Source organism: Mus caroli, chromosome 4, assembly GCF_900094665.2.
Source record: "Mus caroli chromosome 4, CAROLI_EIJ_v1.1, whole genome shotgun sequence".
NCBI lineage: Eukaryota > Metazoa > Chordata > Mammalia > Rodentia > Muridae > Mus > Mus caroli.
The window spans coordinates 43,586,313-43,599,377 of record NC_034573.1 but is presented as its reverse complement, the minus strand read 5'-3'; the positions used below and the strand labels follow the sequence as shown (position 1 = coordinate 43,599,377).

Sequence of the window (13,065 nt, the reverse complement as noted above, 5' to 3'; positions counted from 1 at the left end):
AGAGAGAGAGAGAGGAAGAGAGAGAAAGAACAAAAGAACAAAAGAGAGAGAGAGAGAGAAAGGAAGGAAGGAAGGAACGAAGGAAGGAAGGAAGGAACAAAGGAAGGAAGGAAGGAAGGGAAGGGGGAGGAAGAGAAAGAGAGAGACAAAAACAGGAAGGAGGAAAGGGAGAAAAGAATTTGTAATTAAAAAAATAAAAAGGAAAGCAGACAGACACATACAGTGAGTGCCCATGGTGTGTGTGCTACAACTATTTTAGATGTGTTTTAAGTACTTTCCCTCTGGAAGGTATCCTCTATACCCATGCATCTCCAACAAAGCTCTAGCTTCATTCTTTCTTCCTTTCTTTCTTTCTTTCTTTGCTGATGAGAACCTGACACTCAGATGAGAGTCTGAGCTCAGTGCCTACGCTACAACTTAAGCTGCAGTTCCTCACACAACACTGTGGCTCACAGCAACCAATATAGTGATCTGTTAAGTGTGGCTCCAGGTAGCATCAGAAGAAGCACTTCCGGGAGAGGCGCAGGACTTCCTGCAAAGTTTCTAGGAATCTGATAGCATACGTCATCTTGCTCGGATGCCGGTTTTCCTGACTGATGTGCAGAATGGCGTGGAAGACAAAGCCTCATTGCTTCCAATTCTTTGTCAGTTGTGTATGCACGTGATCGTCTCACGGCTCTTAATCTGAAAATCCTTGAGGAGACATGAAACTAAGGAGAAATGCCTTGTTAAAACAGACGTGCCATGGGGTTTCCGGTTCCTTCCAAGTCAATCAATCAAGCCTCTTAATTTACTACAGTCCACACACTCCGAAGTGATACACAGAACAAGGAACAAATGGTGCTTTTCGTGAAAATGACTAGGAATGACGAAGAATGGCTGGAGAAGATGGAAGGGATGGCCGGAATCCCGTTACAGTGCCAAACTACAGAGTTTATGAAATGTGGAGCAATGGGGACCCAACCTCACATTGACTGACTACCCCAGCTTTCACCACAGTGTTGAGTTCTCTACAACGCAGGGACCAAAAGGAACCCTTCTGTACATTGGGAGCACTTAAATGAAGTGGCACCATCTCCCCAACAGTGTCTGTCTAATCATTAAATCAGCTAATTCTTGTGACTGCATTTCTCCTCATAAGACATTTCTCTGTACAGAAACCTCCTAATCTTCCCATCACAATAATTGCACAGGCAGTAGGTATGTTCATGTGTCTGAGTGGTCAGGTGGATACATGCCTGTGTATGGCTGGAGGCCAGAAGTCAACCTGGGGCGTCATTCCTCGGGCAGCATCCACCTTAGTTTTCTGACACAGCATCCATTACTAGCCTGGAACTCACCTAGGAGGTTAGGCTGGCTGGTGAGCAGACCTCAGGAATCCTCTTGTCTCTGCCTTCCTGGCTCTGGGATTACAGACACCGTGTCTGCCTCCTGGTAACACACAGATTACAGTTGACTAATGGCTCCTTTGCTGCAGCAAAACATCAAAGAACTATGCAAGGGAAAGGCTGTAAGGAACCTGTGGGTGTCTGATGACCATTGCTGAGGTCCATGAGCCTGAAATGAGAAGTCCTCCGAGGCTGAACTGAAGAGCCGAAGCTAATGATCGGAAGTCCTTAGAGCAGTGGACCGCAGCAGAATGCAGCCAACGTCCGAGAAGTCAACCTGGCCTTCCGTCCATTCCTCCTCTTTTCTGTCTTTTTTTTTTTCTTTTTCCCAACTTATTCTAGTTCACACCGAGGCTTTGATGAAACACAATCATTGTTAACAAAATGAAACTGTCTTGACTCCTTAGGTCTGTCTTGCTTGGCAGGGGTCCTGAACTCCTTACATGAGTGTGATCAAGAGACACACCCAAAGAGTGATAAAGAGCCAGTCGTTTGCCACTGTTAGCAACTGGAAGTCCCTACCCCTATTGTGTTGTCTTAGTTAGTTTTCTATTGAGGTAGCAAAACACCATGCCCAAGGCAACTTATAAAAGAACACGACTGAACTGGACTTACAGTATCAGAAGGCTAGAGTTCATGATGGTGAGAGCCAAGATAGCAAGCACCAGGACCAGCTGAGAACTGGAGTCTGGATCCACGCGCAGGAGACAGATTGCACACTGCAAATGGCAGGACACTTTTGAAACCTCAAGTCTGCTTCCAGTGACACCTCTCCCAACAAGGCCACTCCTCCTAATCAAACAGTTCCACTGAACTGGGGACGAAGAATTCAAGCGTATACGTCTGTGGGAGGCCAGGCCAAGTATTCACACATATGGACCTTTTTTTTTTTTTTTTCAGTTTTCACTAATATTTATTTCAGTAATATGGTAGGTTTTCAAAAACATAAATGTACTGATTTCTTTACACTTGAGACATGTATAAAGAGATAGCATTCAAGATCCAGACATGATTTAAATTATATCAGAAGTATTTGGGCAGTAGCATAGGGTTCAAAAGTTAAGGATATATATATATGTTATTTGTTCTTTTTTTTTTCACTTAAAAAATTAAGCTTTATTCCTGGAATTATCTTTATGTATAAAGTATTCCCATTTCTTCCAATTTATAATAAATATCACTTGATAATGAATGCTACAGGGAAGGGATCTTACTCCTGTGAGAGAAATGATTTTCTGTGTGTGGAGAAAGAAGAACAAAGACATATGGACCTTTTGAGAGCCATTCTTATTCAGACTACCAGACTTGTCCAGGTCTCTCAGGGAAGACCAAATCTGATCTGCCTCGTATCTCATCATGTCTCTCCCATCAGCTTCCTGGTCCTGAGCAGACAATGTGATTGTCCATCATCTTTGGCTGAGTGGAAGGNTACAGGTGGTACTCAGTAAAGCTTACGTCTTCCTCTGCCTTGCCTACATTTGAAGATTCTCCTCTCCAGGGCCTGGAACTGAAAACAGCTTTTGCCCTAGATTCTACTTCCTTACCATTGGAAGGCCTTCTCACCCTGCACCCCTCAATGCTCAACACACTTGTGCTCCCCACCCCTGCTGGGTACAGAAGAAGGTTTAGGTAGGAGGGAGGGCCCATGTGGCCATGTGTTCTGAAAGGCTACCAGCTCTAGCTGTAGCTCATCCAGCCCTCAGCTTTTTGTCCCCCACTTCTTAACTTTACCTCTGTGTCTTGGCCACCAGATCTATAACCTTTCCTAAGATCCCTCAGGTCTTCATACCTGTCTTTGATGTGNCATAGGAACAGAGAGCAGAGCAAGTAGGGTGGCCATAGGTCTGCTTCCTTGACTGGGGTCTCGAGAAACTTAGTCTGTAATTCTCTGGTAGAGGTATGTCCACTGATATGGGTTCATCTCCTTTGGGCCCAGCCTTCTTACTGGAAATTTCTGGACAAAGATTTGTGCTGTCCCTGCTACTGATGTTGAAGTCAGAGATCATTCTTGCCAACCTGTGACCTACACCAGAAAATGCACCAAGTTATCCACTAAACTTAGCATCTGTGCTGGTGACTTAGCATCTGTTATACCTCCTTTCTAACAAACGTTTGATAAATGTACATGTATGATAACATGCCCAGGGCTCCCAGATACTCTCAATTTTAGATGTTCCCTATAGTAGCAGAGTACATAAAAATAAAATTGATTAATAAAAACAGCAGTGAACATATTGGCCAACCTCCTCCCTAATCCACATGAACCTACACCAGGTACTATTAACCCAATTTTCTTTTCATAGGATAAAACTAACATCAAGTCCTTTCAGGGCTTACCTATCCACACCCCATCACTCCCAACACATCTAGAAAAACCTTGGCACTCTAGAAGGGGCATTAAGCAGAGTGCAGAGGAGAGTAGCGTTTAGAGATCAGCAATGATTACAACATCATAATTTAAGGTGATCTCTACCCATCCCCTTCTTGAAATGGTCCCACTATGTAACACACAATGAGTTAGAACTCCTAATCCTCCTGCCTCAATCCCCCACGTTCGAAGATTACATTGAGTTTTGACAGTCCTTTAACGTTACAAGTTCAAAATCTTCTTACACAAATTATACCCTTTTAATTTTTCCGAGCAACTAGAAAACAGGCAAATAAGAGCAAATGCATCTCCAGCAAAATATCACAGCTTAGGTTGGGTAAAAGGTATTTTGTTTTAATTTTTTAAAGCCAATTCGAGCACTCAAGAGACAGCTCAGCCCTTAGTGTATGCTCTGCTCTTTCAGAGGACCTGAGTTTGGTTCCCAGCACCCACATCAGCTGGCTCACCATTATCTGCAACTCCAGATCCAGAGGACCCAACCCCCTCCGTAGACATCTTCACTCACATACACATACCTACACATAGACATACACATAATTAAAACGTTTTTAAATTCTTTAGAATTAACTAATGCCTAGCTAATTTTCTATTACTATGATGGATACTGTGGCAAAGGCAACCTCTAGGAGGAGGGATGTATGTGGGGCTTTCATTTTCAGAGGAATAAGAGTCCACCAGCATCACAGTGGAGTGGCAGGGCAGCAAGCAGGTGTAGCTCTAGACACTGGGGCTGGAAGTTGGAAGCTGAGCAACAGACAGGAAGCAGAGAGCAAAGTGGGATGATACAAGTCTTCGAAACCTAAAACCTCACTGGAGGAAGTTCCTCCAGCAAGGCCACAGCCACTAAACCTCCCTAAACAATGCTAGCCCCTAGGGACCAAGTATCCAAAGGCCAAACCATAAGGGGTGGGGCAGAGAGCACCACACCCTTATTCAAACCACCACAATTATTATCTTCTTGCAAAAAAAAATTTAAATGGCCAAACCTAATGGTAGAATGTCCAGTGGTTCATTTGCAGCAATTTCACTTGGTAACCTCCCAGATGATCTTCTTCCAAACTAAAGAACATAAGACTTGAAATGCCCTTGGTTTTTTTTGGAAGTGAGTGGGTGTTTGCCTCCCTTATTTTGATTTAGCCCCCTGAAGTTCTCCCAAGTCCCTTTCAAACTGGATTGTTCTTGGACCACATGTTTTTTTTATACATTTTTGAGAATTGGAGTTGCTACTCCAAAGGAAAGAAAGATTAATTTTGGCTGAAAGAACAAACCTAGTGGAAGCAAGGGAGGAGGGTGTGACTAATGTAAGCTGCACACACAGACATTACTGGGATACTCTACAGAAGATCTCTCTAAGTGCTCTGTGGGACAGCCAGCCCGCCCCAGGCACCAGACAGACCACAGTCAGTGAGATAAATCACAGAGCAATAGAGGCCATGTTCTAGGAAACTCTGATTATTTTTTTTAAGTGTTCTGAATTAATAAGGTTCTCTTTTAATTTCTCAAGAGTACATTGATGTCTGTATACCTGAGTAAGAAGTTCTGTTTTCTTAAGAAAAAGGTCCAGGAGGATGCCAGTCTGGCTTCCCCCGGGGAGAATTATGGGTAATACACCTCATATCAGTGTTTGGACTATCATTTTATCTGACAGTTACACCAGGTCTGGAAAGGAAGCAGCAGTCTGGTGCTAGCTTCACCCCATTTAACATATGTCTGTTTTGTATGTAATGTCTGTCGAGCTACGTGAACTATCTAGATAGGTTTCTAATTCCCTCAAGGCTCAAATTTCTTGGGAAAGGGAGATGAAAGAGTAATAATTTCCAGTAGAGATAGAAATTATAAGGGAAAAATAAATAAATAAATAAATAAATAAATAAATAAATAAATAAATAAAAAGAAATTATAAGGGAAACCGCATTAGAGAGGACAGCCCAGTTACAGCTATCCCTCGCCTGGGTAGCCCCAGTTTGTCCTCTGGTCCCCTCCAGCCTCTATTTCCTGCCTTGCTGTTCTAGCTGAGTTTCACCTTCCCTCCCTGCTGCCCACCTGTGCCACCCTCGTGCTCTCGCGTGCTGGCCAGGCCAACGGTAGCACGGTTTGCCCTGCCGTCTCCTCCCTCCGCTGCCTTTGCCAGCCCTACCGCCTCGCCATGGGAAATGAGGCCAGCTACCAAACTGAGCTGTGCAACCACTTCGACCAGGAAGAGATCAGAAGGCTGGGTAAAAGCTTCAGGAAGCTGGACTTGGACAAATCGGGCTCCCTGAGCATAGAAGAGTTCATGAGGCTGCCTGAGCTGCAGCAGAATCCGCTGGTGGGCCGAGTGATCGACATCTTCGACACAGACGGCAACGGGGAAGTGGACTTCCACGAGTTCATCGTGGGCACCTCCCAGTTCAGCGTCAAGGGTGATGAAGAGCAGAAGCTAAGGTTCGCCTTCAGAATCTACGACATGGATAATGATGGTTTCATCTCCAATGGGGAGCTCTTCCAGGTGCTTAAGATGATGGTGGGAAACAACCTCAAGGACTGGCAGCTGCAGCAGCTGGTGGACAAGAGCATCTTGGTCCTGGATAAGGATGGCGATGGCCGGATATCCTTTGAAGAGTTCAGTGATGTGGTCAAAACCATGGAGATCCACAAGAAATTGGTCGTGTTTGTGTGAGTTTTGTGTTTGTTTGCGTGTTGTTTTGTTTTGCTTAAGGGCTCCCCTCAACATATTTAGTTTCCTTCTCTCTTTCAAGCTCTATATCCAGCTGGCTAGCCCACTAACCCGGAAGTGTTTCTCTCTGCCGCTATCACCCAGGAAGCTAATTCAACTCTCAATGACTACACAGACAAAGAGGGGAGCAGGGAGGGAAACCAGAAATTGAAATGATTCTTATAAATGCTTTTTTCTTTGTTTTAGAGAACACGGTCAAGAAGACTTAAACGCTTAAAACTAAGAAAATGTACATCTTTGCCTTTCTTTCTCAAGGTTGTGTATGTGGGAGAAGACAACATTTCTCATGTGGAGTATTAGGAACTCCTTCCCTGTGGCATTCAGACTTTTAACAGATTGTTAACTTCATGTTGTAACAACTAGCAAAAATATATTTATCTTTGCTTAGTGTCCTTTAATCTCTCTTGGGGCACACATATCTCCATAGCAGGATGCACCCAGAAATCCCTGAGTATGTTTGAGGGATAGAAGTCTGAACGGGAGATTCTGTCTCAGTGCTTCAGTTCACCAGAAAGTAGCCTCAGTGTTCATGTGAAAACAGCTAAATCTGGACCACCTGGCCGGCCCACCAGGCGTGGTACAACAGCTTTGCAGCATTTGAGGTTCAGAAAAGCAGGATTTGGGCCAGATGGGGCAACATCCTCCCCAGAAAGAGTCCTCTCATCCCATACCCAGTTGGAGAGAATGGGAGAGTCCATTTTCCCACCGGGTGGAGTGAGAAGATACAGGCTGATGTACCCTTTCCCAGGATGTGGAAGTGCCATTGTTCTGGGCGATGAGAAACACAGATTCCAAGCAAAATGAAACTTAGTGACATCAATGTGGTTTGCTTTTGAGAATCAGATCTGGTCCCTAGCCGAGAAGCCAAGAGCTGTCTTATCCCAGGAAGGTTCTCCTACTGTAACATCCAACTCAGAGTTCCTCATGTCTGAATCATTAAACTAATACCCTTGGATGTGCTTGAACTTCTTGATTCTAGACAAGAAATGTTACACAACTCTCTCGTCAAGTCACTTAGTTCTTGTCGGTGGCCTGAGATCAGCAGTGTTGGATAGCACAGCACAGAAAGGAATAAGCTCTGTTCTGTTTTGGAGTCAGTTTATCCCTATAAGTGTGTCTAGCTCTCTGAAGCCCCTTAGACTATTGCCAATTCGTAGAGTATAAGATGTCCTTGGAACACCTGACGTCCATGTGCTAGCATCTACCATTTCACAGACTGTTCCCTGTAATAAGCTTCCTGAGGCTCCAAATACTGACACAATGAAATAAACAATTACTGCACTTACTCAGTCAAAGAACACCACTTAACTACTCCTAGTCTATTGTCAGATTTTAAAGAAGCTGCCAACTAGTCTTGGGGAGTGGGAATCCACAGATTTCATTACTGGCAAGGTGCCCATTAATCCCAAGGCCAAAACTTTAAATATTATACTTTACTTCAGACCCACAAGGAATAGGAACCCCTGACTCTATACTTCCTTTTCCATTTGAAAGTATCTATTTGGGTTGTACAAATAATGCCATCCCTGTAACAGTGGAGTCAAACACATTTCCCAATAGTTAAGACAGTTTGAGAGCCAAATAGCCCAGGGTATGGATTCAGGTAGAACAGTATAGCCACACCACTTATGAGTTAGGTGAATATGAGCACCTCGGCCTGCGTGTCTTTCCATCTAAGTTTATTCTGAGGACCCAAAGAGAAGAAATGTGTAAAGCATACAGACTTCCCTGCCTCTCTCTTTCCCTGTATCTGTGAGACCAGTGTGGAAAGGACCCTGGGGTCCTTGGATCCTCACTTCCTGATATCCAGCTACCACTGTTCTGAAATTAAATGGACATCTATGGAATCCTGACCAAGAAAGGGAATGAATGATAGGAGCAGACCCCAAGTCCCTCCTCGCCACGCATGCGCAGAGCACACCGCACACTTCTCAACCTGAGACATAAAGAACACTTGAAAGAGAGCCTCTCATCCTTGCCTGACATATCTGTCTCTGAGAGGAAATTTTAGTGAGAAAGGTGAACACCATCCAAACAGATCTCCTGAGGACAGCCATTATTAGACAGCCATTAGCCACAGGACAGCTCTGGACATGCACACCTTCCAGTAGAAAAAAAATTGAAATTATGACCAAGGATTTGAAGTATACTTAGTTAGCTGTTCATATTTAATAAGGAGACTCTTTTGGAGTAGCTGGATAAGTTACCTGATCAACCATATCGTAGCTACATAAAACTTTGGACTGAGTAGTTGTTTCTGGTTTGACAACAAAAATGATCTGGCTAGATATTTGGGGAAATGGATTATATTGATTTTGAAGTTAGAATGCTTTTTTTTTTCTAGCTAACTTTCAATTTCTCACCAACCAATAGTTCTATACAACTTCTTAGAGTGACAGTAAGAATTGGTGTGAGCGGGGCAATCAGCTCCTAACTTTTGTCATACTTGTCATTTGATCAACACTGAGGGGGTGCCCTCATCTCAGCTTTACAAATGACAGAGACAATCTTGTCCATGGACATGAACCTGGTAAGAAGAACGGAAAGATTGAAGGCCACAAAGACTGAGTTTGCTTTCTATTATATTAAATTCATCTCATTTTTATAGTTCCTATATTCATGTGTCTCAAATTATTCAGAATAACCTTATTAATGTAATCTGCCCTCAATCCAGTTTTCATAAGAGGAGAAACCAAGAACTAACAAACTAACTGTCAATGAGCAAGAGGCCCAGACCACTTCAGTATCATGTATTGCAAAGAAATAGATGTATTTAAAAAGTGTGTGCGTGCATACATGAAGTGTGTGTATGCATGTATGTATGTGGTGTGTGTATGCATTTCTGTGAGTATGCATGTATGTGTGTGGTGTGTGTATGGATGCATGTGTATGCATGAGCAAGTGTACAAGTGTATACTCGAGAGCAAGAGGTCTGCCCTGAGTGTTGTTCTGTGGAAACTACCTACCTTGTATTTGAAGAGAAAGCATCTCACCAGGATCTGGGGTCACTATTGAGATTAGGCTGGCTGTTTGATGAGCTCCAGAGACTCTCCTGTCCCCATCTTCTCCACTCTGGGATTACAAGTGTTGCCCCGCCACACCCAGTTCTTTTACATTAGTTCCAAGAATTGAACTCAGGTCAATTACCAGGGTATCACTCTAGCCCCTTGACATAATATTAAACTACCATCCATTTCATCTTAGCTCGAAGAACAAGTGACCATATTTAAATTAAACTGATAACAGCAATATGCTCCAAAGGTATACACATTAGTAACAACATATTGCTATGATCCTGTGTTAATGGATTGTGTCTGCTCCCTACCATATGTTACAGTTTCCATGCCACTAGATAGCTCTTTTCCAAACAGAGGAAAAATAGTTGCCTCAGCAAGTTGGTTTGTATTCCAAGTCAATCGTGCTTTAGAAGTGGCATCAAGAAGTAGAAATGTGGCTGCTAGTCTGAGAATTAGATATTGGATATTTGGGAGTGGGGTGAGAGGGTGAGATGCTACAGGACCTAGCTGCCACTCATGCTAGGCTGTATACCCAAAATCTGGGATCCTTTTCAGGATTACCTATACCAATGACTATGACTTATAAACTATGTCGCAAAACCTTTAAATTATTTGTAGTGAAAACTAGCAGTGCATATGCATAGCAGTAAAGCTGTGTAGATGCGAGGACGTTCTCTGATGAGCTTAATCTAATACATACAGATGCATTTATGTTGCTTATAATGGCAGCTTTAGAATATGGTTTTGCAATGGAGATTTTGCTGAAAGGACCCTGATATAGCTGTCTCTTGCGAGGCTATGCCGGGGCCTAGCAAACACAGAAGTGGATGATCACAGTCAGCTATTGGATGGATCACAGGGCCCCCAATGGAGGAGCTGGAGAAAGTACCCAAGGAGCTAAAGGGGTCTGCAACCCTATAGGTAGAACAACAATACGAACTAACCAGTACCCCCACCCCCAGAGCTCATGTTTCTAGCTGCATATGTATCAGAAGATGGCCTAGTCAGCCATCATTGGAAAGAGAGGCCCATCAGTCTTGCAAACTTTATATGTCTCAGTACAGGGGAACACCAGGGCCAAGAAGTGGGAGGGGGGTAGACTTTTGGGATAGCATTGGAAATGTAAATGAAGAAAATACCTAATTAAAAATAATGCATAAGCACTATATATATATATATATATGGTTTTGCAAGCTTTTTTTAAACCCAACCATTTTCCTGGCATGGTAGTATATGCCTTTAATCCCAACATGTGAAGAGGCGTGCACACACACATGCATGCACACATGCGCACACACACACACATACACACATACATACACACACGGATTTTAAATAAAATTGAAAATTTAGCTAAAAGGGATGCAGGTTTTTCTAAGATGTAACTGACCCTTTAGGGTATAAGCTTCTGAAGTATTGGGACGAAACTGAAGGTCCTGAAGAAAACATATCTCTGTTCCCTAGCATAAAAACTCAAGATAGACTGACAAGATCAACATTCTTCCAAATCACCACTGAACACAAAACATTTTTGTTCAAAACAATTGAAACAATAGGTGTTTGCGAAGAAGACAAAATAAACACACACATGCAAATCCAAACTTTTATGGAATAAAATCCAAAAAATAAAAGACCTTATGGTAAAATCTAAAGTGGGAAAACATAGAAAGGAAAAAGTCAATAGCTTTTCAAATTAAGTCTCATGTCTAAAACTCATAAATGCAGAAAATGCAAACATCTACACAAAAGGCAGGGAAAATATTCAACCACCAAATAATACTAATTACAACATTTAAATCAAACTGGACTTGGGTACAGCCAGAGGCAGGGTGCTTGCACAACACACATGTAGTCGTGGGTTTGATGTTTGCACCAGAAAGGGGCAGGGACCAGAGAGACTAATCATGAAACAAGGTTGGTGAGGCTGTGAGAATGGGGAGCTTTACAATATCTCATACCTCGGGTGGCACTGAGTCTGGTTTCTACCATTTTTAAAGGGTCATTTCAGATATTGTTGCTTACCAAAATAGTTGTAACTATTGGCCTGATAGCCACACTCATGGAAGTATGTTAAAATAACACGTTTAAATTGGTACAGACATGTTTTTACTGCAGCAATATTTATCATAGCATTTTGGTAACAGTAAATCATGATAAAAGAAGAAATAGACTTAATCCATTGAAGTTAATAAATAGATGACTAAATTTTAGAGATTAAAAAAAATCATTTTTCAAAGAATTGTTCAAAAATAGTGTGTATTTGCTTACCACTCTAGAAAAAATATTTTATATAAATATATGTTTTTGTATATTATATATAATATATATGTGCCAATTATCTTAGTTCAGAGGGAAAAAAGAGAATTTTAAAGTAATTGTGTGAGGCCAAGCACGGTTGCTCATGCCTGTAATCCCTACACTCAAGAGATAGAGGCAGGAGGATTTCCTTGAGTTAACTGACAGTTTGAACTACATAGTGAGTTCCAAGACAGCCTAAGCTAGAATATGAGACTCTGTCTCAAAAAAAATTACTTTATATTAAAAGAATACAGTAATCTCAAACTGCTTACAGCTCCTAAGAAGGAGGTGGAGCCTCGTGACTTCTTCACTTATCCGAGATGGAATGTTGATGAGCCCAGCCTTATCCAGGCAACCATCTCTGCCATTGCGTGTACAGAAAAGGCTTGCACAACAGCACTCCTCATTCTCAGGCCCTTACAGCTTTTCCAGTTCCCCTTTGGTTGTGTTTCCAGAGTTTTGGAGAGGATGATATAGCTATCCCACTTAGAGCTGAACACTCAAGAGTGTTCTCCGCACTCTGACCAATTTTGTGTCTGCGTCAACCAGCACCCACTACAAGCACAAACTTCCTTGACCAAGGCAAAAAGTAAAAAACATAAATGTTAAGATAACTTAACAACATGTCCACTTAGTAAAATAATAACAGTAGATGCCCATAGACTTTGATCAGGTTTACAGTGCCAGACATATTTCTCCTTGTATTAGAAAATAATTGCTTGCATAATGGATATGCCATTATTGAACCAATGGGCACTTCTTGCCCAGTAGATTTGTATTATAGCATCCGAGCTCCAGTCTTTTCTCTTTCAGTAGCCTGAATAGCACCTGGCAGAACTATCAACTTATTAGCAGGGAGTAAGTGTTGCTCAGCTTCGAGTGTTTTCTCTATGTCCTGAAACCAAAGGGTGTAGTGTGTTTGACAATAAGTCATCTAGGTCTAGTGAGCAACCTTTACCAACCACCCAGAGGGATGTAACCCACTCACTGGGATTTAACTTACTAGCTTATGGCTTCTAGTAGCAGTATTATCCATCCACATAGGGTACCTCCACTCGAAGGAGTTTGCTTTTAATGTGTTAAATGTGATATGTTTTGGGATAACCAAATAGTTTGACTAGAGAATTGAAGAATAAAATCCTTATTTCTTGGAAATCATTAGCATATCAGCAGTATATAAAGTCATAAATCTGGATTAAAAAGTAAGTATAGCAAGGAATTGAAATCAAGTCATCAATTACAGTCAGAGAGATGAGG

At 42.3% G+C, this 13,065-nt stretch overlaps 2 protein-coding genes across 3 annotated transcripts in view; both read left to right on the top strand.

The window, feature by feature from the left end:
• The window catches only part of Grin3a (glutamate ionotropic receptor NMDA type subunit 3A), a 176,084-nt gene that overhangs the window by 149,113 nt on the left and 13,906 nt on the right, over positions 1-13,065 (top strand). The gene's annotated exons all lie outside the window — the stretch shown is intronic.
• On the top strand, positions 5,855-6,886 carry Ppp3r2 (protein phosphatase 3 regulatory subunit B, beta). The gene is made up of 2 exons (XM_021160785.1): positions 5,855-6,432; positions 6,680-6,886. The coding sequence occupies exons 1-2, from the start codon at positions 5,924-5,926 to the stop codon at positions 6,708-6,710; spliced, it is 540 nt and encodes a 179-aa protein (XP_021016444.1). The 5' UTR covers positions 5,855-5,923; the 3' UTR covers positions 6,711-6,886.